A 23,461-nucleotide genomic window follows, 5' to 3' on the forward strand; every position below is an offset into this window, starting at 1 on the left:
TTACTTTACTTCTATAGACTCCTTGTCTCTCTCCCAAGTAAATACAGATGCAAAGAATGCATTTAAGATCATGGGTTTGTATAAACACGTCTTTGCTTACATGGGATATAAACAGCATGGAGTCTAGTGTCTACCTAGCAAAAGCAAATATGGAGAAATAGAGGGGTGAAGGGGTGCTCTTTTGTTTTAAGTCCATAAGAGGGTGACTAAACAGTTAACCCACTACCTCAGGTGTTTCCAACCTTAATCATGCCACGGACCACGACTAATAACCCTAGGAGACCACAGGATGGGAACCACTGCACTACCTCCAACCACTGCTAAGTGCCAGATCTTTGTTTCCTCAAATTTTGAAGTGTTGGGGGCCGTTTGTGTAATTTTTCACTGATTCTACTGTAATATTGTAAAACTGTGAATGCCTGCAAGAGTATGAATCTCATGGCAGAGTAAGGTGACATATACGTACTGATATAAATTTACTTTGACCTTTGACACCAGAATTAGGGAAACTGCTTTTTCTCTACCCTGTTTCATTCTTGAGTATTGTAGTTAGTTATAAGGAAAGGGTGCATAGACTAGAACTTTATTCCCTGGAATGTAGGAGATTAGAAACCATAGAAAAACTACAGCACAGAAACAGGCCTTTTGGCCCTTCTAGGCTGTGCCAAACCATTTTCTGCGAAGTCCCACTGACCTGCACACGGACCATATCCCTCCATACACCTCCCATCCATATATCTGTCCAATTTATTCTTAAATGTTAAAAAAGAACCCACATTTACCACCTCATCTGGCAGCTCATTCCACATTCCCATCACTCTCTGTGTGAAGAAGCCCCCCCCCAATGTTCCCTTTAAACTTTTCCCCCTTCACCCTTAACCCATGTCCTCTTGTTTTTTTCTCCCCTTTCCTCAGTGGAAAAAGCCTGCTTGCATTCACTCTATCTATACCCATCATAATTTTATATACCTCTATCAAATCTCCCCTCATTCTTCTATGCTCCAGGGAATAAAATCCTAACCTATTCAACCTTTCTCTGTAACTGAGTTTCTCAAGTCCCAGCAACATCCTTGTAACCTTCTCTGCACTCTTTCAACCTTATTAATATCCTTCCTGTAAATTGGTGACCAAAACTGAACACAATACTCCAGATTCGGCCTCTCCAATGGCTTATACAACCTCACCATAACATTCCAGCTCTTATACTCAATACTTTGATTAATAAAGGCCAATGTACCAAAAGCTCTTTTTATGACCCTATCTACCTGTGACGCCACTTTTAGGGAATTTTGTATCTGTATTCCCAGATCCCTCTGTTCTACTGCACTCCTCAGTGCCTTACCATTTACCCTGTATGTTCTACGTTGGTTTGTCCTTCCAAAGTGCAATACCTCATACTTGTCTGCATTAAACTCCATCTGCCATTTTTCAGCCCATTTTTCCAGCTGGTCCAAGTCCCTCTGCAGGCTTTGAAAACCTTCCTCACTGTCCACTACACCTCCAATCTTTGTATCATCAGCAAACTTGCTGATCCAATTTACCACGTTATCATCCAGATCATTGATATAGATGACAAATAACAATGGACCCGGCACTGATCCCTGTGGCACACCACTAGTCACAGGCCTCCACTCTGAGAAGCAATCCTCTACTACCACTCTTCGGCTTCTTCCATTGAGCCAATGTCTAATCCAATTTACCACCTCTCCATGTATACCTAGCGACTGAATCTTCCTAACTAACCTCCCATGCAGGACCTTGTCAAAGGCCTTACTGAAGTCCGTGTAGACAACATCCACTGCCTTCCCTTCATCCACTTTCCTGGTAACCTCCTCGAAAAACTCCAATGGATTCCTCAAACATGACCTACCATGCACAAAGCCATGTTGACTCTTCCTAATAAGTCCCTGTCTATCCAAATGCTTGTAGATTCTGTCTCTTAGTACTCCCTCCAATAACTTACCCACTACCAACGTCAAACTTACTGGCCTATAATTTCCCAGATTACTTTTCGATGTTTTTTTAAACAACAGAACAACATGAGCTATTCTCCAATCCTCCGGCACCTCACCCGTAGACACCGACATTTTAAGTATATCTGCCAAGGCCCCTGCAATTTCAACACTAGTCTCCTTCAAGGTCGGAGGGAATACACTGTCAGGTCCTGGGGATTTATCCACTTTAATTTGCCGCAAGATAGCAAGCACCTCCTCCTTTTCAATCTGTACAGTTTTCATGATCTCACTACTTGTTTCCCTTAATTCCATAGACCTCATGCCAGTTTCCTTAGTAAATACAGAGGCAAAAAACCCATTTAAGATCTCCCCCATTTCTTTTGGTTCTACACATAGCCAACCACTCTGATCTTCAAGAGGACCAATTTTATCCCTTACAATCCTTTTACTCTTAATATACCTGTAAAACCTCTTTGGATTTTCCTTCACTTTGACTGCCAAGGCAACCTCATGTCTTCTTTTTGCCCTCCTGATTTCCTTCTTAAGTATTTTCTTGCACTTTTTATACTCCTCAAGCACCTTATTTACTCCATTTCCTATACATGTCATACAACTCTCTCTTCTTCCTTATCAGAGTTGCAGTATCCCTTGAGAACCAAGGTTCCTTATTCCTATTCACTTTGCCTTTAATCCTGACAGGAACATACAAGCTTTGCACTCTCAAAGTTTCTCCTTTGAAGGCTTCCCACTTACCGATCACATCCTTGCCAGAGAACAACCTGTCCCAATCCACGCTTTTTAGATCCTTTCTCATTTCTTCAAATTTGGCCTTCTTCTAGTTTAGAACCTCAACCCTAGGACCAGATCTATCTTTATCCATGATCAAGTTGAAACTAATGGTGTTATGATCACTGGAACCAAAGTGTTCCCCTACACATACTTCCGCCACTTGTCCTAACTCGTTTCCTAATAGGAGATCTAATATTGTATCCTCTCTAGTTGAGGGACGACGATAAACGTATATGAAAACATGAGGGGCATAGGAAGGGTGAAAGCAGTCTTTTTCCCAGGAAAGCAATACTAAAATATACCCAAAGAAAAATTGGTTTATGTTTAAGATCAGAGGCCAGAGGCTTAAAAGGAACATCAGGGGCAGCTTCTTTATGCAAAGGGTGGCATGTATTTGGAATGAGATAGTTAAGACAGGCCCATTAGCAACATTTAAAATCCATCTAGGTAAGTACATGGATAAGAAAGGTTTAGATGGCTATGGGACCAGATGAGGCTAGCTTGCAGTCTGCATGGACAAATTGGGCTGAACTACTAACTTTTTTTAAACACTGTGTGACTATGAGATCTCCGGTTTAATCTAGAACTGCAAAACTCTAAAAACAATTTACAGCTTAATTGTTGAATCATAACTATGAACATATATCAATAACCAAAGATTACTTCATTGAAGTAAGGCTACTGTGATTTTGATTTGGTATGATGCAGTATACCACAGTTAGAAAGGGTAGGAAAAAGTCCAAGAGGTGGAATACAGTTGGGTATGTGGAATAATATAAATGGGGTAGAATTGGAATGTCTAAAAAGACAAACTAAATACAAGATTCTATAGATGAATAATGATAAGGGAACAACAGGGGACAGAGAAGAAGGTGTTCACCTTCACAACAGACTAGACTGGAAAACCAGCACCAAGGCTGTTTACAAGAAGGAGATGAGCAGACTCTATTTTCTAAGGAAGATGAGGTCCTCCAATGTGTACAGCAGAATGTTGGAGATTTTTTACCAGTCTGTTATAGCGAGTGCCCTCTTCTTTCAAAAAGGATCGATCCATCCTTGGCTACAACCTGGAGTCTATTGAGTTAGTGGTGGAGAGTGTGTCACTAAACAAACTGTTATCCATTATGGATAATCTGGCACATCCTTTCCATGACCTACTGAATATGCAGCGGAGCACCCTTTCAAACAGACTCAATCAGCTCTGCTGTCACAGGGATCGTTATAGAGAATCTTTCCTCCTAAGTGCAATAAACATATGAGACAGGAGAACACACACCATAGTACAATTGTCTCTGTTTTATTATTTCGTACATTTTTATTGCAAATTATTGCACATTGGTCAATTATTATTGTGCATGTTATCATTCTGTACTTTATTATTAGTTAAGTCTGCACACTGCTTTTAAATGTTGCTGCGATAATGAAAGAATTTCCCACTCAAGATCAATAAAGTACTTATTAATATTATATATTAAGTTTTGTAGACTGCAGAACAGCCCACAGGTACAAGTCAAAAATTAAATAAAGACAAAAAGAAACTGAAAACATCAAGGAATGTTAAATTAGCAAAATATTTCACACACACATAAATAATAAAGTAAGGACAAATTGGTTGCAACAGGGAGATGCAGAAATACTAAGTCATTATTTTGCATTAGTATTCGCCAGGGAGATGGAGAAGGTGGACATGGCATTTGATGATGAGAATAAGTGGACTTAAACTACGAAAGGGGATTCCATTTAATAAACCAATCATACTCAGAGGATAAAACCTTTGTGGATAGATGGTTTTATGATGTAATCATTAAAAAAATCCTAAAAGAATTTAAGGAAATAGGAAATGACTACACATATTTTATAATTAATTATCCAAAGGTTGATAACATATAGGAAGAACAGGAAGGCGATTGTGAGATTAGTAACAGTGTCATGACAACAAACTTTCCCTAAATGTCAGTAAAAGAACTTTCACTGACTTCAGTGCACTTGCCCCTGTCTATACCAATGATGTTGAGGTTAAGATGGTTGAGAGCTTCAGGTTCCAGGGAGTGCACATCACCAATACCTTGTCCTAGTCCAACCACGTAGATGTCATGGTCAGGAGAGCTCACAAACTCCTTTACTTCCTCAGAAGGCTAAAGAATTTTGGAATGGCTCATCAATCCTTACCAATTTTTATTGAACCACCAGAGAAAGCATACTGTCTGGGTGCCTAGCATCTTGGTATGGCAACTGCTCTGTACCTGACAAGAAGAAATTTGGGAGTTGTCTCTACGACACAGTACATCACAGAAACCAGGTTCCTCTCCATACTGCCTGTCTACGCTTCTTGCTGCCTCAGTAAAGCAGCCAGCATAATCAAGATTCTACACCTTCTGGAAATTCATCTCCTCTCCTCCTTTAGGTAACAGATAAAAAAAAACTTGAACATTCATTTTACCAGGCTCACAGACAGCTTCTAATCCACTGTTATAAGACATTAAATTGTTCCTTAGTATGATGAAATGGACTCTTCACCTCTGTGTAAATCTGTATGAATAGTATTCAAGACAAGCTTTTCATTGTACCTCAGTACATATGCCAATAATATACCAACTACTATCCGACATAATAACTATATATGAGAGGTAGAACCATGCCCTGGAAATTATAGATTCATCAGCTTAACATGGGTGGGAGGAAGATATTGGAAACCCGACTACAGAATAAAAAATTTGGACACAAATAACATAATAATCAATTGTTAGCATGAATTTCAAAGGAAATGTTCCTTTGAGTGGACACATGGAATTTAACTCTGGTAGGAGCCAAAGTAATACATGTTGGGAAATTAGTCCAGGCCAGACATACATAGTGAATGAGAAGGTTTTTGAAGACTGTTGTCCAATGGAGAATAAAAATAGCAAAGCAGTAGAGAGGTGGTGATAAAGGTGAAACATATTTGCCTTCACCAACTCCAGCATTGATGGAATGGCACATTGCAGTTGTACTATTTGTTAATTAGACCACTTTTGGAATATTATGTACAGCTTTGATTGCTATGCTATTGGAAGATGTGATCCAATGATGTGGGTGTAGAAAAGATGCAGCAGGAGGTGCCCTGTACTGGAGGGTTTGATTTATAAGGCCATTAGCTAGGCTAGGATTATTTTCCTTGGAGCAAAGAAGGCAGAGGGGTAGGAGAGTCTAAAGCTAAAGGGCATGGGATTAAGATGAGACTACAAAGATTTAAAGTGGACCTGAGGAACAATTATTTTCATATAGGGGCTTGTGGATGCATAGCAGCAGCTGCTAGAGGAAGTGGTAGAGGTATATGCAGTTGGAATGTTTGAAACATTTTGGACAGGTATATGGATAGGAAAGGTTTAGCAAGAGAAGGACCAAATGCTGTCAAATGGGATGAGATTAGGTTGGTATCTTGATTGTGCTAAGTGCTGTATAACTCTATAAGAAACCTAACGACCCTGTTCAGAGAATACAGAGACAGGGTAGAAGTAGTAGGATGGATTACTATCTGACTTTATTACAGGCAGCCAGTGTAGCTACTACAGTGGAAAAAGGTGCACAAAGTTTCACAATGTTTGCAATTCACAATGATAATTTAGACTTTAGTCAACACAGGAAAAAGGCAACAGATTACAAGACTGCATTAATAAACTTAATGTGCAAGTGAGGATGGTGAGGATGAATACATGGTCGTCACAATTTAGGAACAGTTAGGGACCTTGTTGATTATTTGCAAATTACAAGCCTAGAAGGGATAGAAGAATAAGGGCATCATGCCATACCATGCAGAAAGACCATTCACTCAAAGCTGTATTACTGGTAATTTACAGGGAATGATGACTAAATCAAGCATAAGGATTTATCTCTGGAAGAACAGGATTTTAAAATAGGGAACTTACACTAGACCTTTCTTCAATTGTGGTTAGGAATAACTAAAAATGCAACCAGGTACATATCGGGGGGGGGGGGGGAATCAACCATTTGTAACATTTTTCTTCCTCAGAAGGTAGGTAGATGACCTAATAAAGAATCGATAGAGTTTTGGTAGAATCACTACAGAGAACATTTCCAATAAATCAAAAGGGAATTTGGAAGAAATTTTAGTCAAAGCTGCACGAGACCAGTGGAACTTGCTAACACAAGCAATAGTGAAGCAAGCAGCCTTAAGAGAAGGTTGAACAAGCATAATAAAGTTAGAAGTTAGAGGGTTATGCAGATAGATTTAAATAGAGTTAGGATCATAGAACACTACAGCACAGAAACCAGACCTTCCGCCCATCTAATCCATACCAAAGGATTGAGAAAACTCATTAATGAGGAAAGATGGGAAGGCTGCAGATGGAGCATAACGATCTTCTGATTAGACTGAATGGTTTGCTTCTGTGTTAAACCTATAATGCAAATAATGAAAGAGACAAAAGTGAGGACAGGCTACATGGCATTACTGTTTATTGTTTTAAGTTTTTTTTTAAACAAAAAATCATTAATTCAGAACTTCTGATTCATAACCTCTGTTTACAAATTCACTTTTCACTATTAAATTATTAAAGTGTTAGTCTAACAGCTGAATGTTATCCTTGATGTCTTTTAGATATCCATTCTGAATTTATTCACTTGGATTCTGGATGACGATTAGAAGGTATTCCTTATCTGCAATGGAAACAGAAAATTCAAACCTTAAGGGATTAGAAAAATAAAATCTTTTGTTTATTCAGCTATTCAACTTACTGCAATATTTTCTTTATTTTAAAACCCTGAACTCAAAAAAACCAAAACTCCATTGCATCAGATTACATGAGACAAACTATAGTTTTTCTTTAAATTTGTACATGGTTTTTGAGAACCCTTTTATTTTCAAAAATATGCTGGATATTTATGACAAACTATATCAGGCAGACATTTAAAATTAATCAAGACTCAAAAACAGATTGTAACCTTAACCATCTGGTGATCATTTTTCTTTATCCTCTGAATCTATGTGAGTGACATTATGTACAGGTGTCCCCCGCTTTTCGAACGTTCGCTTTACGAAACCTCACTGTTACGAAAGACCTACATTAGTACCCTGTTTTCGCTTTCAGAAGGTGTTTTCACTGTTACGAAAAAAAGTAGCGTGCGATAAAAAATTCAGCGCGCGAAAAAAAATCAGCGCGTGATAAAAGGCAGCGCACGCCCCGAGCAGCCATTTGCAAGATGAGTTCGAAAGTGTCGGAAAAGCCTAAAAGAGCTCGTAAGGGTGCTACACTTAGCGTAAAACTAGACATAATTAAGCGTTTCGATCATGGTGAACGAAGTAAGGAAAAAGTGAGTTTGGCTTGTGGAAGCTGACGAACATGATGTTGAAAAGATTTTGGCATCCCATGACCAAGAACTGATAGATGAAGAGCTGATGCAATTGGAAGAGGAAAGGATAACAATCGAAACCGAATGCAGTAGCGAAATGAATGTGAAGCAACTGCGTGAGATTTTTGCTGCAATGATAAGTACCACTTTAATTTTGAAAGGGTACGTAGGTTTAGGAAATATTTGCAGCATGGTTTGAGTCCTTACAAAGAACTGTGTGATAGAAAAATGCGTGAGGCTCAGCAGTCAAGCAAGCCTTCTACATCAGCCACAGCAGACGACGAACCTCGATCTTTGACATCGAGGCGGGCAGTCATAGGAGAAGTTGAGCTGCCTGCTCTAATGGAAATAGACAATGAGATGACACCCCAGTGTTCCACCACCCAGGCCGCGGACAGATACTGTACCGATTCGCGGAGAATGCAGCAGTAGCCGGGAGGCGCACAGCACATCTTTAAGAAAAAAGCCGAAATAAACATGCTAATTAATTAGGTGCCGCCCCACACTTAAATGTCGGCCCAGATCAAAGGCGATGCAATCGGCAATGATCTGGGCCGACAATTACGTGCCAGGCAGCACCTAATTAATTAGCATGTTTATTTCGGCTTTTTTCTTAATGACGTGCTGGATGCTCCCGGCTACCGCTGGACCCCTGCATGCTTCACAGTTCGGCATCTGTCGGAGGCCTGGAGGGTGGGGCCACCGCACCAGCCAACCTGCACCGACTCAGTCTAACACACCATTATCAGTGTGCTCGGTACTGTCCCGATTCCGGTAAGTGATACTACACTGTATGTACATTATTTCTACTTTATGTCGGCTGTGTATTTTAATGTGTTATTTGGTATGATTTGGCAGCTTCATAGCTTAAAGGTTACTGGAGAGCGCTTGCACCGGGTTTTTGCCAACAGTGCTTGCGTGAGATTTTCTGCCAACAACGCTTGCATGAGATTTTCGCTACGGAGAACAGTTCAGTAATAATTGTGGAAAAGTATTTCTACTTTGTATAGGCTGTGTATTTATTATATCATATTCCTGTTTTTACTATGTGTTACTGTTATTTTAGGTTTTATGTGTTATTTGGTATGATTTGGTAGGTTATTTTTGGGTCTGCGAACTGTCACAAAATTTTCCCATATAAATAAATGGTAATTACTTCTTCGCTTTACGACATTTCGGCTTACAAACCGTTTCATTGGAACGCTCTACCTTCGGATGGCGGGGGGAAACCTGTACTATTATATGCTTCCATAATGGATGACAGAAAAAAGAAACCAGCTTAGGAAGTACTGATTTATCATATATTATTTGTGAAACTCTTGAACCTAAATTATGGAACATTGCCCATCTTCCCTTGTTAGATAACTTGTAGATGAAGGCAACTCGCTTCTAGTTGAGTTTTATTCGTTCTAAGCTGGCTGATGAAACCAATGTGGAATTCACAGACTGTCATAACTGGGGAAGGAGATGGATCTTGATCAGAGAGTACATACTTCCTCTATCATTTGCGCTCGGTTACCATTTTCTCCTGGTGAATGGGTCATGATTCTTAATATGATCCTTAAGGTTCCTTTTCCATTTTGAGTGGTCAGAGGACAGGGATGAACACAAATCAGTGGAAATGTTACTTCTTCCAAGACAGCTTTGAGCATATATTGGGTACTTGAATTGTTTTTTCCTACCTGCTGATAGTTTGTCATGATTGTTCATAAATTAACCACAGTGATGTTGGGCTCAAAATGTGGTCAACCCATCAGTCAGCCGTCACTGCAGTTCTGATGAAAGGTTGCATCTCGAAACATCGAGTTTATTTCCCTCCCTAGATGCTGCCTAGCCAGTGAGTTCCTCCAGCATTTTGTGTGTGTTGCTCAAGATTTCCAACACACTTACCCACACTCAATAGCGAGGTGTGACATGGCAGTGGGCCAGCAGATACTGACATTGTCTCACTTATCTCACCAGTAAATTTGGAGTTTTGCAAAATTGCCTCTACAACGCTGCGAGTTGTCTGTTGTGATCAGTCCATGATCCAGAAGCAACAAAGATTAGACAAGTTTGAAATCTGATCTTCAAGCACTTTTTCTCAGATGGCCAAATACTACGCCGACATATGACGGAATGGTGAATTTCATCAATGTCTGCCTTTGTTGAGAATCAGTTCCAGAGTATGGCAAGTGGCCCACATTTTCCAGGGTCTCATTCTTGATTTTTATTCACAGACAGTGGTGTAATGCAAGGGAAGTAAGCTAGCAAAGGCTCATTACCTCAAGATGACAACTTAAAAAGTTATTGAACCCACTACCCAACTCTTCTTGTTAGATAGCACCTCAAAACTAATGCTTCTGAAAGTGTATGTATGCAGTGCCTATAAAAAGTATTCAACCCTCCCAGAAGTTTTCATGTTTTATTGTTTTACAACATAGAATCACAGTGGATATAATTTTTTTTAAAAACTGATCAACAGAAAAGGCTCTTTCATATGAAAGTGAAAACAGATCTCCACAAAGTAATCTAAATTAATTACATAGAAACATAGAAAATAGGTGCAGGAGTAGGCCATTCGGCCCTTCGAGCCTGCACCACCATTCAGTATGATCATGGCTGATCATCCAACTCAGAACCCTGTACCTGCCTTCCCTCCATACCTCCTGACCCCTTTAGCCACAAGGGCCATATCTAACTCCCTCTTAAATATAGCCAATGAACTGGCCTCAACTGTTTCCTGTGGCAGAGAATTCCACAGATTCTCCACTCTCTGTGTGAAGAAGTTTTTCCTAATCTCGGTCCTAAAAGGCTTCCCCTCTATCCTCAAACTGTGACCCCTCGTTCTGGACTTCCCCAACATCGGGAACAATCTTCCTGCATCTAGCCTGTCCAATCCCTTTAAGATTTTATACATTTCAATCAGATCCCCCCTCAATCTTCTAAATTCCAACGAGTATAAGCCTAGTTCATCCAGTCTTTCATCATATGAAAGTCCTGTCATCGCAGGAATCAATCTGGTGAACCTTCTTTGTACTCCTTCTATGGCAAGGATGTCTTTCCTCAGATTAGGGGACCAAAACTGCACACAATACTCCAGGTGTGGTCTCACCAAGGCCTTGTACTACTGCAGTAGTACCTTCCTGCTCCTGTACTCGAATCCTTTTGCTATAAGTGCCAGCATACCATTCGCCTTTTTCACCGCCTGCTGTACCTGCATGCCCACTTTCAATGACTGGTGTATAATGACACCCAGGTTTCGTTGCACCTCTCCTTTTTCTAATCGGCCACCATTCAGATAATAATCTGTTTTCCTGTTTTTGCTACCAAAGTGGATAACTTCACACTTATCCACATTAAATTGCATCTGCCATGAATTTGCCCACTCACCTACCTATCCAAGTCACCCTGCACCCTCTTAGCATCCTCCTCACAGCTAACACTGCCGCCCAGCTTCGTGTCATCCGCAAACTGGAGATGCTGCATTTAATTCCCTCATCCAAGTCATTAATATATATTGTAAACAACTAGGGTCCCAGCACTGAGCCTTGCGATACCCCACTAGTCACTGCCTGCCATTCTGAAAAGGTCCTGTTTATTCCCATCTTTGCTTCCTGTCTGCCAAATTACAAATATAAAGCACAAAATAATCGTTGGCATAAGTATTCACCCCCTTCAATTCAGTATTTAGTAGATGCACCTTTGGCAGCAATTACTTGAGTGACTTGAGTGTGCAGATAGGTCACCATCAGCTTTGCACATCTGGACCTGCAATTGTTTCCTATTCTTCTTTACAAAACTGCTCGAGCTCTGTCAGATTGCATGGGGATTATGAGAGAACAGCTCTTTTCACATCCAGCCACAAATTATCCATTGGATTGAGGTTAGGACACCGATTTGGCCACTCTAGGACATAATTTTGTTGTTTTAAAGCAATTTCTTTGTAGCCTTGGGGCTACTGTCTTGCTGGAAAACAAATCTTCACCCAAGTTGCAGTTCTCTTGCAGACTGCATCAGGTTTTCCTCCAGGATTTCTCTGCATGTTGCTGCATTCATTTTACCTTCTACATTCACAACCCTTCCAGGGCTGCTGCAGTGAAGCATCCCCACAGCAAAATGCAGCCACCACTATGCTTTTTGATGTGTTTCTGATGATGTGCGGTATTTGGCTTAAGCCAAACAAAGCGTTTAGTCTGATGGCCAAAAAAATCAATTTTGGTTTAATCAGACCACAGAACCTTCTTCCAGCTGACTTCAGAGTCTCCCACAAACTCTAGCCGAGATTTCATGAGTTCTCCCTGCAGTGGCTTTTCCTTTGCCACTCTCCCATAAAGCTGTGACTGGTGAAGTACCCGGGCAACAGTTGTTGTATGTGCAGCCTCTCCCATCTCAACCACTGAAGCTTGTAACTTTGCCAGAGTTGTCATAGGTCTCTTGGTGGCTTCTCTCACTAGTTCCCTTCTTGCACGGTCACTCAGTTTTGAGAACGGCCTGCTCTCAGCAGATATACAGCTGTGCCATATTGTGTGATGATTGACTTAACTGCCGTCCAAGGGATATTCAGTGACTTGGAAATATTCTTGTATCCATCTCCTGACTTGCGCTTGTGACTTGGAAATATTCTTGTATCCATCTCCTGATTTGCGCTTTTCAATAACCTTTTAGTGGAGTTGCTTCTTGTTTTCTTGTGTCTTTATAGTGTCATTTTTGCCAGGATACTCTCTCACCAGCAGTTGGACTTTCCAGATACAGGTGTATTTTTAATACAATCAATTGAAACACCTTGACTGCACACAGGTGATCTCCATTTGACTAATTATGCAATCAATTATTTTGTTTTATATTTATAATTAACTTAGATCACTTTGTAGAGATCTATTTCACTTTGACACAAAATAGTCTTTTTCTGTTGATCAGTGTCAAAAACGCCAAATTAAATCCCCTGTGATTCAATGTTATAAAACAATAAAACATGAGAACTTCCAAGGGAGTGAATACTCCTTATAGGCACCGGTCATGCTTGATCTACTAATTGGAGCTTCTTTAGTAAAGTTGGGTAACATTGGTTATTGGGTGGAGGCAACCACAAGTTGAACAATTTCTTATTTGCCCTGCATACAAGCTGCATTCCAGTGGGATTGCTTGCTGGATATATATGCAACAATGTACTAAGAAACCTTACTAATTCTGAGTTATAATAAGTAATAATAATATTCATAATGATAAACCAATTCTAATTAAGACTGAGCTGCAGGATCAGAAAGACTATTTATCCTGCTGAAGTGTCTCTGAGATGTCAGACTAGCTTTTACTTGATGGCAAAACCTGCCACCAATAAATTATAAATAAAATTAATCCTGAATAAAATTATTCTCAGTCGATGCAAGAGCTTTTTTAAAAAAAATCTCTTTACTGGAAATTTCTAGCCAACTGAAAGAAAAAAGAAGCCATTTATAACACAGACTGGAATGACCACAATCCCAAAAGCAGATGATAACAGTGTAAATAAATCAAAGTTTCCATTCAAATTGATGAACCTTCAAACTTACTCAGTTTCCAGTAGATTTTTCTACTTTTCTGTTACCAACACAAAGGGTTTACTAACACTTATGAAATTGCAAGAGAAACTGCACAGATCTCTTTCTAATCATTTTGTTCTCCAGAAACCATTTATAAAGTAGAAATATTTTGAAAATTGTCAACAATTTTAAAACTGGTATTGTAAATTCTTTATTTGACTTGCTAATTTTACAGGACTCTTTTGTCAGAAAAGAAAGATAGCAAGGCCTTTAACAGATTACTCCTGAAGCACAACCAATTCCCTATGAAGTTACAAAGAACTATTCGACATTTTTTTTTATATATATGTGACTCATCCCTTCACTTATCTGAATCTCTGTTGGGGGAAGTATCTAGGTTTTATTCTATCGAACATAGTAAACAGAATAGGACAGTAACAGGTCCTTTGGCCCATTATGTCTGTGCCGAACAGGATATAAAATTAGGCTAATTCCCTCTGCCTGCATATGGTTTATATCAGTTCATTACCAACCAGACCTGAAGAAGGGTCTCAGCCTGTAGTGTCATGTTTAATTCATTTGCATAGATTCTGCCTAACTTGCTTAATTCCTCCAACATTTTGTGTGTTACTCTGGACTTCCAGCACCTGAAGACTTTCTCGCATTTATAATTCAATAAACTTGTTTCATCAGTTATCTATGGTTTTCGGAAAATAATGGTAATTATATGAAAATTGTACAAGAGACTTAAAATGCTGAGGAAACTTGAGCTTCATTATACTGAGACGCAGTACTGGTCATTGCGGCTCTTGCTATTAATATTAAGTGCAATAACCAGTAAAATTAAAATTATGACAGACCGAAATACAATTGCCTAAGTGAAATCATTCCATTAACACATTAGCAACAGGCTGCTTAAACAAGTATGGTGATCACACTGGATTGCAAAGTTCTTTCATGATAAATAAAGAAAACAGAGTCAACAGTGGTAATTTGATAAATGGCAGGTTAATTTGGAAGCCAAGTACACAATCTTTCCATGCATAATCAAGCCCAGCGACTCATGAGTGCAGTGTTAAAGTAATAAGGAGTTATTAAGGATTTCCTTTTCACCTTAATGAATATGCTGAAGTTATTCACATAACAAATTATAAAAATAATTATCAAGTATTAGATACAACTTTTCACAGGCTATCCATTTTCATCTGAGTTGTATCATGAGAGAATTTTTAAGCACCTATGAATAACTTCATGATACAGCACAGTGTCAAAGATTTTTATCAGACATATAACAGAAAATACTTGGCATGATTTCATCTATTTTGGTAGGGAAGTTCCTCATTTTTTTAAATATAAATGAAATCTATTTTGTCCTTTTCTTAATGTACATTTGTCATTTATGCTGAAACTGCTCCAATATCTCTTCCAAAATCATTACTGTTGAGAAATTGCTTTTAAAAGCTCTTTTGTATATACTGCATTAGGCATTTCACATGGTTCCAAACCAATCCATATCATATTTTTTCAAATTTATATTTGGAACCTTCATTGTAGAGAATCTGACTGCCAACACGATTTATTACAGCATGCTTGATGAATATTTTTAATTTATTCTGTTATTTGATCATGGAGATAAAAGTTTTATCCGACCTCTAATATTTATCTGTTCTGAACCATGCTGGGATAATGAATATAGCTTCTTGCTCATCACAGGCCGTAAAACTGTTATTATCCACAAAACAGCAATGTTCATGACCCTATCTCAAAGACACTTAAAGAAGTCACAGAACATTTATGCACATTGGAACTATAGAGATAACTTGTTAGTATTTCTTAAAGCTATCTAAGTGTACATTTTCTCTATTTATATTTATTTAAATGAATAGTCATAAAATTGGGCTAACGTTCAGCTCTTTTTTCATACGACTCATCCCTTCACTTATCTCAATCTCTGTTGGGAAAAATGTCTAGGTTTTGTTCTATAGAACATAGTAAAGAACAGGACAGCAACAGGTCCTTTGGCCCATTATGTCTGTGCCAAACATAATGTAAAATTAGGTTAATTCCATCTGTCTGCATATGGTTTAGATCTGTTTGTTACTAGCCAGATCTGAAGAAGGGTATCAGCTCATTGAGTTGCATCTAATGACAACATAGCATCCTCACAACTTACTAACCCTTCTTAGCCTTTAGAATGTGGGAACACCCAGAGGAAACCCACATGGTCATGGAGAGAATGTATAAACTCCTTACAGGACCAGGAATTAAATGCTGATCGCTAGCACTGTAAAGCATTATACTAGTGAAAGATCTGAAGGCAAATCCTTTTGAAACTTGCTCATATCCAGGCAATCAGCAAGTTTAGTTAAGGTTGGGGGCATCATCACCTGATCTTAAGTATAAATGAAAGGTAGGTTTTTACATTTTTTAGGAATTTAAATTCCTAAATTCAAATTTGAATTCCTAACTGCTAAGGTAATATGTATTGCCTATCCTACTGAGGCTATGAGGAGCCATTTATAAAGTTAGCAGTGTTGTTCCGTTTGATCTAGTCTAGTAGATCAAATTGAGTTGCGTTAGTGAATATTTGGGATTTGGCAATAATCCATTTCCTTTCTGGTGTCAATGAACTAGCTACCATTGAATTCATGCTTTCTAAGTTGTTAGCCCAACTTTATGACTATTAGGTTAAACAAATATAAATAGAGAAAATGTACACTTAAATAGCTTTAAGAAATGCTAACATGTTATTTCCACAGTTCTATTGTGCATACATAGACTTAAATGTTCTTGAACTTCTTTAAGTGCATTCGGTTAAAAAATGGGTTTTTTTTAAAAAAAACCTCCTCCTAACTCTCTACCTCCTCTCACAACTTTCCTAACCCAAAAAGACATACTGTCCTTTAATATTAAAAGCTTGGTAACGCTCCATAAATTACTAGAACCAAATTTAACTTGAGTGCACAATGTTCGAAGGCAATAGATATACAGGATGAATAGTAGAGAACCAGTCCTACACAGACAAAGTAATATTAGCACTTTCCTCAGGTTTTCACTTGGTGCCTTTAAATTGTTCATGTTGCCAACCATCAAGAAATAAAACTTTGCTGTTAAAAATCACACATTCTTACCTGGTGCAACCATTATCTCATGCTTTTTTGATCGGACTCGTAGGAATGTCAAGTCATTCTGTGGGTCAATATCTCGGACAGTGCTTCTAGCTTTCATGGCAAGTTGGTGGAATAGTCCTGCATACTGCACAGTTGTGGAGTTGTCCAAAGTTGTCCTAATTGGAATTCCTGCAAATTGCAATTATAGAAATTTATAAATTTACCTCACTTTACAGTTTTATCTTAAGATTACTTACCCTTGGTTGTCCAAATGATTGGAAAAATATACATTTTTAAAATTAACATTTTTAGAGTAAATAAAATTTAGCATGGGTATTTGCATTGAATATAAAAAGGGCTTGCATGCAAATTTTGACAAAAATATAGAGCGTTTTCTGGAAATTGTGAATATTATTCATCTTCACTTTCTCATTAAGAATGGTCTGCTTGTTGGTTACCATCAACAAAGCTGTTCCTTTTCCATAAATTAGTTCTGATGAGAAACAAAGCTGATCTCTGCTTCTTGCATTAACTAAGTACTATCGTACTTTCTGCAGTATTAATTCAAATATGGTTATCTTTCAACCGCAGCATTAAAATCAAGCACTAAAGCCAATCAAAAGGAAGAAGCTTATGTTCTGGCTTCCCATGAATATGGCAGGTCTGACAAGATTTGCATTTCTTGTACACCATTTGCTGAAAACAAGTCTTCAGATCCAGAAAGCAATTAAAAAAGTGGATAGCATAAAAGAATAACTAAGTGCTAGAAATCTGAAATATAAACATAAACTGTGGAAAGTCAGGTCAGGTAGTATTAATGAAAAAATACACAGAATTTATATTGTAGGCCTGAGACCATTTAGCAGAATTTTTAACTGTAGGTAGTACATTAGCTTTCGTTGCAAGAGAATTTCTGCAGCTGTATAGGACCTTGATAAGACTCCAATTAGTTTTATGTACAGTTTTGTTCTCGCCTCTACTTCCTCAGGAGCCTGCGAAGGTTGGGCACGTCATCAAAAACCTTGGCAAACTTGTATATTTGTATGGTGGAAAGTGTGCTGACTGGCTGCATTACGGCCTAGTATGGGAACACCGATGCCGGCTGGTGGCATAGTGGCATCAGTGCCGGACTTCGGAGCAAAGGCTCCCAAGTTCGAATCCAGCCAGCTCCCTTGTACACTTTCCATCCGTGCTGGGTCGAGCTAGCAACTTGGCCTCGTAAAAATAAGGAAGTCTGCTAGGCAAAAATGCCGTCACGACAGCGTCCTGATGACTCCACTCAGAGTTAAGGGCTTTCTACTATGGGAACACCAATGCCTTTGAGTGGAAAATCCGACAAAAGTTAGTGGATTCATCCCAGTACATCATGGGTAAAAACCCTCCCAACCATTGAGCACATTAACATGAAATGTTGCTACAGAAAAGTAGCATCTATCAAAGATCCTCACCACCCAGGCAATACTCTTTATTGCACTTGCACTACCAACTTCAAGAACAGCTATTACCCCTCAACCATCAAGGTCTTGAACAAAAGGGTACAGCTACACTCATTTAAGGACTCTATTATATTGCTATTTCATGCTCATTATTTATTGCTATTTATTTACAGCTGCATTTGCAGTTTGCTTACAGTTCCTGATGCTTATTGTTACTATTCTATAGATTTGCTGAGTATGCCTGCAGAAGAAGAATCTCAGGATTTTACGTGATGACATGTATGCACTCCGATAATAAATTCTACTTTGAACTTTGAATGATGTTCCTGTTATGGAGGGATAACAAAAGTCACCAAGACCCACTCCTGCATTAGCAAGATTAATATACAAGGATAGATTAGATTTACACCACTGGAGATTGAAGGATGATGGAAGACCTCATGGAAATCTATAAAATTCCAATAGGACTGGATGGACTCAGAATAGAGAGGGCAACCCCAATGGCTGGAAAGTCCACACCTGGAGTCACAGCATCAAGATTGGAGAAATTTCTTCACTCAGGTGGTGAGCCCTTGGAATTCCCTACCATACATGTGAATAATGGCCAAGTCGTAAAATATATTCAAGAAGGACATAGAAATATTTCTTACTGTTCAAAGAATATGGAACAACAGAAGGAATGAAGTGGACAAAGCCATGATATGGTGGGACAGAAAAAAAAAAGCACTAACTCATGCTTGTACATTTTTTCTATATTCAGACAAGTTCAATGGTGGTTCAATGCAGTTTAAGTATATGGAAAGCAGGATGATAAGCAAATTAGATACTCTGTACAAAGCAGTTGATGACTGTTGACAGAAAATGATTGTTAGAATTTATCGTAAAAATTCGGCCACTAAAATCAAACAAAAAAAAGTTAGATATGTGCAGCAGGACAACCAGCCCTTCACAGGGGAAAGTAAAGCTGTGCTGTCCATAAGACCATAAGATATAGGGGCAGAATTTGGCCATTTGGTCCATCGGTTGTGCTCCACCATTCAATTATGGCTGATCTTTTTTCTCCCCGCTCCTCAGCCCCACTCCCCGGCCTTCTCACTGTAACCTTTGATGCTGTGTCCAATCAAAAACCTATCAAGCTCTGCCTTAAATAAGTACAATGATCTGACCTCCACAGCTGCCTGTGTTAACAAATTCCACACCCTCTGGCTAAAGAAATTTCTCCACAGCTCTGTTTTAAATGGATGCCCCTCTATCTTGAGGCTGTGCCCTCTTGTCTAGTCTCCCCCACCATAGGAAACATCCTTTCCACACCTACTATGTCCAGGCCTTTTAACATTCAAAAGGTTTCAATGAGATTCCACCCCCCCCATCCTTCAAAATTCCAGCGAGTACAGAGTCCAGCTATCAAATATTCCTCATACGATAACCCTTTCATTCTCCGAGTCATCCATGTGAACCTCCCCTGAACCCTCTCCAACGCCAGCACATCTTTCCTTAGAGGAGAAGCTCAAAACTGTTCAAAACTCAAGGTACGGCCTCACCAGTGCCTTATAAAGCCTCAGCATCACATCCTTGCTCTTGTATTCTAGACCTTTTGAAATTAATGCTAACAGTAAATTTGCCTTCCTCACCACCAACTCAACCTGCAAGTTAACCTTTAGGTTGAAATGCACAAAGAACCCCAATTCCCTTTGCATCTCAGATTTTTGGATTTTCTCCCCATTTAGAAAATAGAGGAATGTTCCTTTAGACAAAATTAAGAATTTCTGGGAACAAGACTTAAAGGCATCAATATCTAAGGAAAATTGGAATGAAATTTTTAAACTGGTTAATACGTCATCGCTATGTACTCGCCATTCCTTCATATAATTTAAGGTGGTACATAGAGTCCATATGACTAAGGATAGGCTATCTCGTTTTTATTCGGATATATCTCCCTACTGTGACAGATGCAATAATGGAGAAGCTTCATTAATTCAAATGTTTTGGACTTGTCCATGTCTTGAAAAATATTGGAAGGAAGTTGTCAATTTTAAGCCTAATCCTCTGACGGCCCTATTCGGTATTGTTGCAGGACAAGATATCAAGTTGAAGATATCAGATTTACATATTTTGGCCTTTAGCTCTCTAATAACTTGGAGGGCGCTTTTGTTTAAATGGAAAGATTTTTCTCCTCCTACTCATTCTCAATGGTTATGCAATGTGATGTCATGCTTAGATTTACAGAAGATTCGTTGTTCAATTTCTGAATCTTGTCAAGACTTTCAAACTTCGTGGGGACCCTTTCTGAATTATTTTCAAAACTTTGAAAACCCTCAATTCATTGTTTAAATTTAGATGTTGGCTATTATTAATTTTTATTATACAAGACGGTAAATTTACCTTTTTTTCTCCTTAATATAACAGCTTCAGTCTTGGTAGGGGTTAGATTTTTTTTTGTAATAAATTAGTATATTTCAATATAACTTTGACTAACCTACATAAATAAGGGGTAATGAGATTGTTATTATGAATAGATAACATGTAATTGGTAGCTGTTTTTTTTTCGACCTTTATATATACTTTCTTGTACTCTGTATTCTTCTATGTAGAAACTAATACAAATATTGAAAAGAAAATAGTCTGCACATTTATTTCTACTACCAAAGTACATGACCATGTATATTCCAACATTGTATTTCATTTGCCACTTTCTTGCCCATTCTCCTAATCTGTCCAAGTCCTTCTGCATCCTACCTGTTTCCTCAACGCTACCTGCCCCTCCACCAATCTTTGATTCATCTACAAACTTGGGAACAAAGCCATCTATTCCATCATCTAAATCATGTATACAGCACAAAAAGAAGCGGTCCCAACACAGACCCCTGCCGTACACCACTGGTCATTGGCAGCCAACCAGAAAAGGATCCTTTTATTCCTACTTGCTGCCTCCTGCCAATCAGCCAATACTCTAAACATGCCAGTAACTTTCCTGTAATATCATGGGCTCTTAACTTGGTAAGCAGCCTCATGTGGGGCACCTTGTAAAAAGGCCTCCTGAAAGTCCAAATATGCAACATCCACTGCACATACTTATCTATCCTACTTGTAATCTCCTCAAATAATTCCAACAGGTTAATCAGGCAAGATTATCCCTTAAGGAAACTACGCTGACTTTGTCTTATCTTGTTCTGTGTCACCAAGTACTCCAGACCTCATCCTTAACAATTGACTCCACATCTTCCCAACCACTGAGGTCAGGCTAACTGGTCTATAATTTCCTTTCTGCTACCTTCCTCCTTTCTTGAAGAGTGGAGTGACATTTACAATTTTCCAGTCCTCTGTCACCCTGCCAGAGTCTAATGATTTTTGAAAGATCATTACTAAAGCCTCCACAATCTCTACCACTTCTAGCACGTGAAATTTTCAACAGAAGCTATGCTTCAGCCACTCTAACTGTTATTTTTGTCGTTCTTTGAAGCTGTGCCTTTGGATGTGTTTTTACCTCATTAACAAGTTGTCAGCTTTCCTCAGTGGGAAACTTACAAATAGGAAGTAATATTGTGGCTATTTGATTCACAAAGCAATTTATGGGGAAGTATCAGAAAACTGATTCCACAAGTCCTAGAGCTTCAAAATAAGCCTGGCCTGATCATTCCCAGTGCAGTCTCAAAGGAAGTACTGTATTAGGTTCAAGAAGAAAGGTATTACCATGATCAGCTTTAATTTGATTGCAATAGCTTTAATTTATTCAGCAAATAATGGAATGTACATGGGGATACCAGTTACGAAAAGATTAACCAAAGTAAGATGTAATAAAAGTGGTTTTAAAAAATGGACATTTGGAACATTGCAACAAATATTAGGAAAGGTACGTCGCACTCAGAGTTTCTCCGGTTAGCGGACAATTTCCCTCTACACCTCTCTGACATAGTGGGGAACCACGTACGCGGCAAGTCACAGCAGTGGTTTGCCATTGCCTTCTGCCGGGTGAGTTTCCAAAGAGATCACCAGCTCGTAACCACACGGATGGAAAGTGTGCAGGGGAGTCGGCTGGGTTCAAACTCAGGACCTTTTGTCCCGAAGTCTGACACTGAGGCCACTATGCCACCAGCCGGGTCCAACAAATATTGCAGGAGTTAATTTCATTCTAATTTAGATTACCATTGCATTTTAGATTCCAAATTCATAATGAACACAAAATCCTTCACTGCCAATTGAATATCTGTTATGTATGAATAAAGCATGTGGCAGCATATGCAAAACATGGGGATATTTTATCATTAATATTTAAGATAAAAACTCTATTTTCACTTAAAGTTTCATTAAAACACTTAACTGTCTAACATTTGAACAATTTTCCATCCAAAAAATTCCCTTATTCCATATTTTCTGCAAAGTCATTCTCAGTAAAAGTTCCCTTTAGTTAGCTAACAAATCAATGATTTTCCTGTTTTTGCTTAGAAAAATTCTAACGTCATCCTCTCTATGAAGCCGACTGCAAATACAAAAGTTCATATAAAAGTGAGCGTTTATTGCATCACTGTTTGTTGTCCACCACTTTAGCATCTTTCATTTGCAATTACTTTTCAAACCTTCCAGTGCACCAAAACAACTATTACTCTTTGCGATCTATGTCTGAAATAGTTAACTTTACAGGACAACAACCTTTATCAACACCTTGTCACTCTGGGCTGCGAGTTTGCCTGCATTTGGTTTTACTGAGACTTGTAGCCAAAATTGTTCTGGCAACAGATTTTCCTTCCAATTCTTCACTAGTATGTCCAGTCACACAAGGGCTCACTCTTAACCTGAATTTATTCTTATGAATTGTTATCTATAACTACTAGAAATGGAATCAAGAATATATGGTGTAAAAATACAATAATAAATTGGTAGAAATATGGCAAACACTAAATGCATTTGCAATAACTTGAACAATATATGACATACAAAATGAATAACTTGTAAACAATGAAAATTCTGCTACAACTTTACAGCAAGTTGTATTTTATTTATTTAGAGATACAGCATGGAATAAGCCCTTCCGGCATTTAAGGTGCACTACCCAGCCATCCCAATTTAATCCTAGCCTAATCACAGGACACTTTACAATGACCATGTAACCTACCAAACAATACATCTTTTAACTGTGGGGGGGAACCAGAGGACCCAGAGAAAACCCATTTGGTTATGGGGAGGACATACAGACTCCTTACAGATGACTTCGGAATTGAACACCGATGTCCCAAACTGTAATAGCACTACATTAGCCGCTATGCTACCGTGGTGTTCTTCTGGTAAATTACTATCCAAAGTTTTACTAAGTAACTTGAGACTCA

At 38.7% G+C, this 23,461-nt stretch overlaps 1 protein-coding gene across 1 annotated transcript in view; it reads right to left on the minus strand.

The window, feature by feature from the left end:
* Window positions 1–7,182: 7,182 nt before the first annotated feature.
* Window positions 7,183–23,461, minus strand: part of LOC140210722 (dynein light chain roadblock-type 2) — a 58,130-nt gene continuing 41,851 nt past the window's right edge. Inside the window, exons 3-4 of the mRNA XM_072279946.1 lie at window positions 16,726–16,893; window positions 7,183–7,400 (exon numbers count right to left, since the gene is read on the minus strand). Of these exons, the coding sequence (XP_072136047.1) occupies window positions 7,357–7,400; window positions 16,726–16,893 (212 nt within the window). The 3' untranslated portion in view covers window positions 7,183–7,356. The remainder of the gene's footprint in view (window positions 7,401–16,725; window positions 16,894–23,461) is intronic.

This window comes from Mobula birostris, chromosome 15 (genome assembly GCF_030028105.1).
Source record: "Mobula birostris isolate sMobBir1 chromosome 15, sMobBir1.hap1, whole genome shotgun sequence".
In the NCBI taxonomy this organism is placed as follows: Eukaryota; Metazoa; Chordata; class Chondrichthyes; order Myliobatiformes; family Myliobatidae; genus Mobula; species Mobula birostris.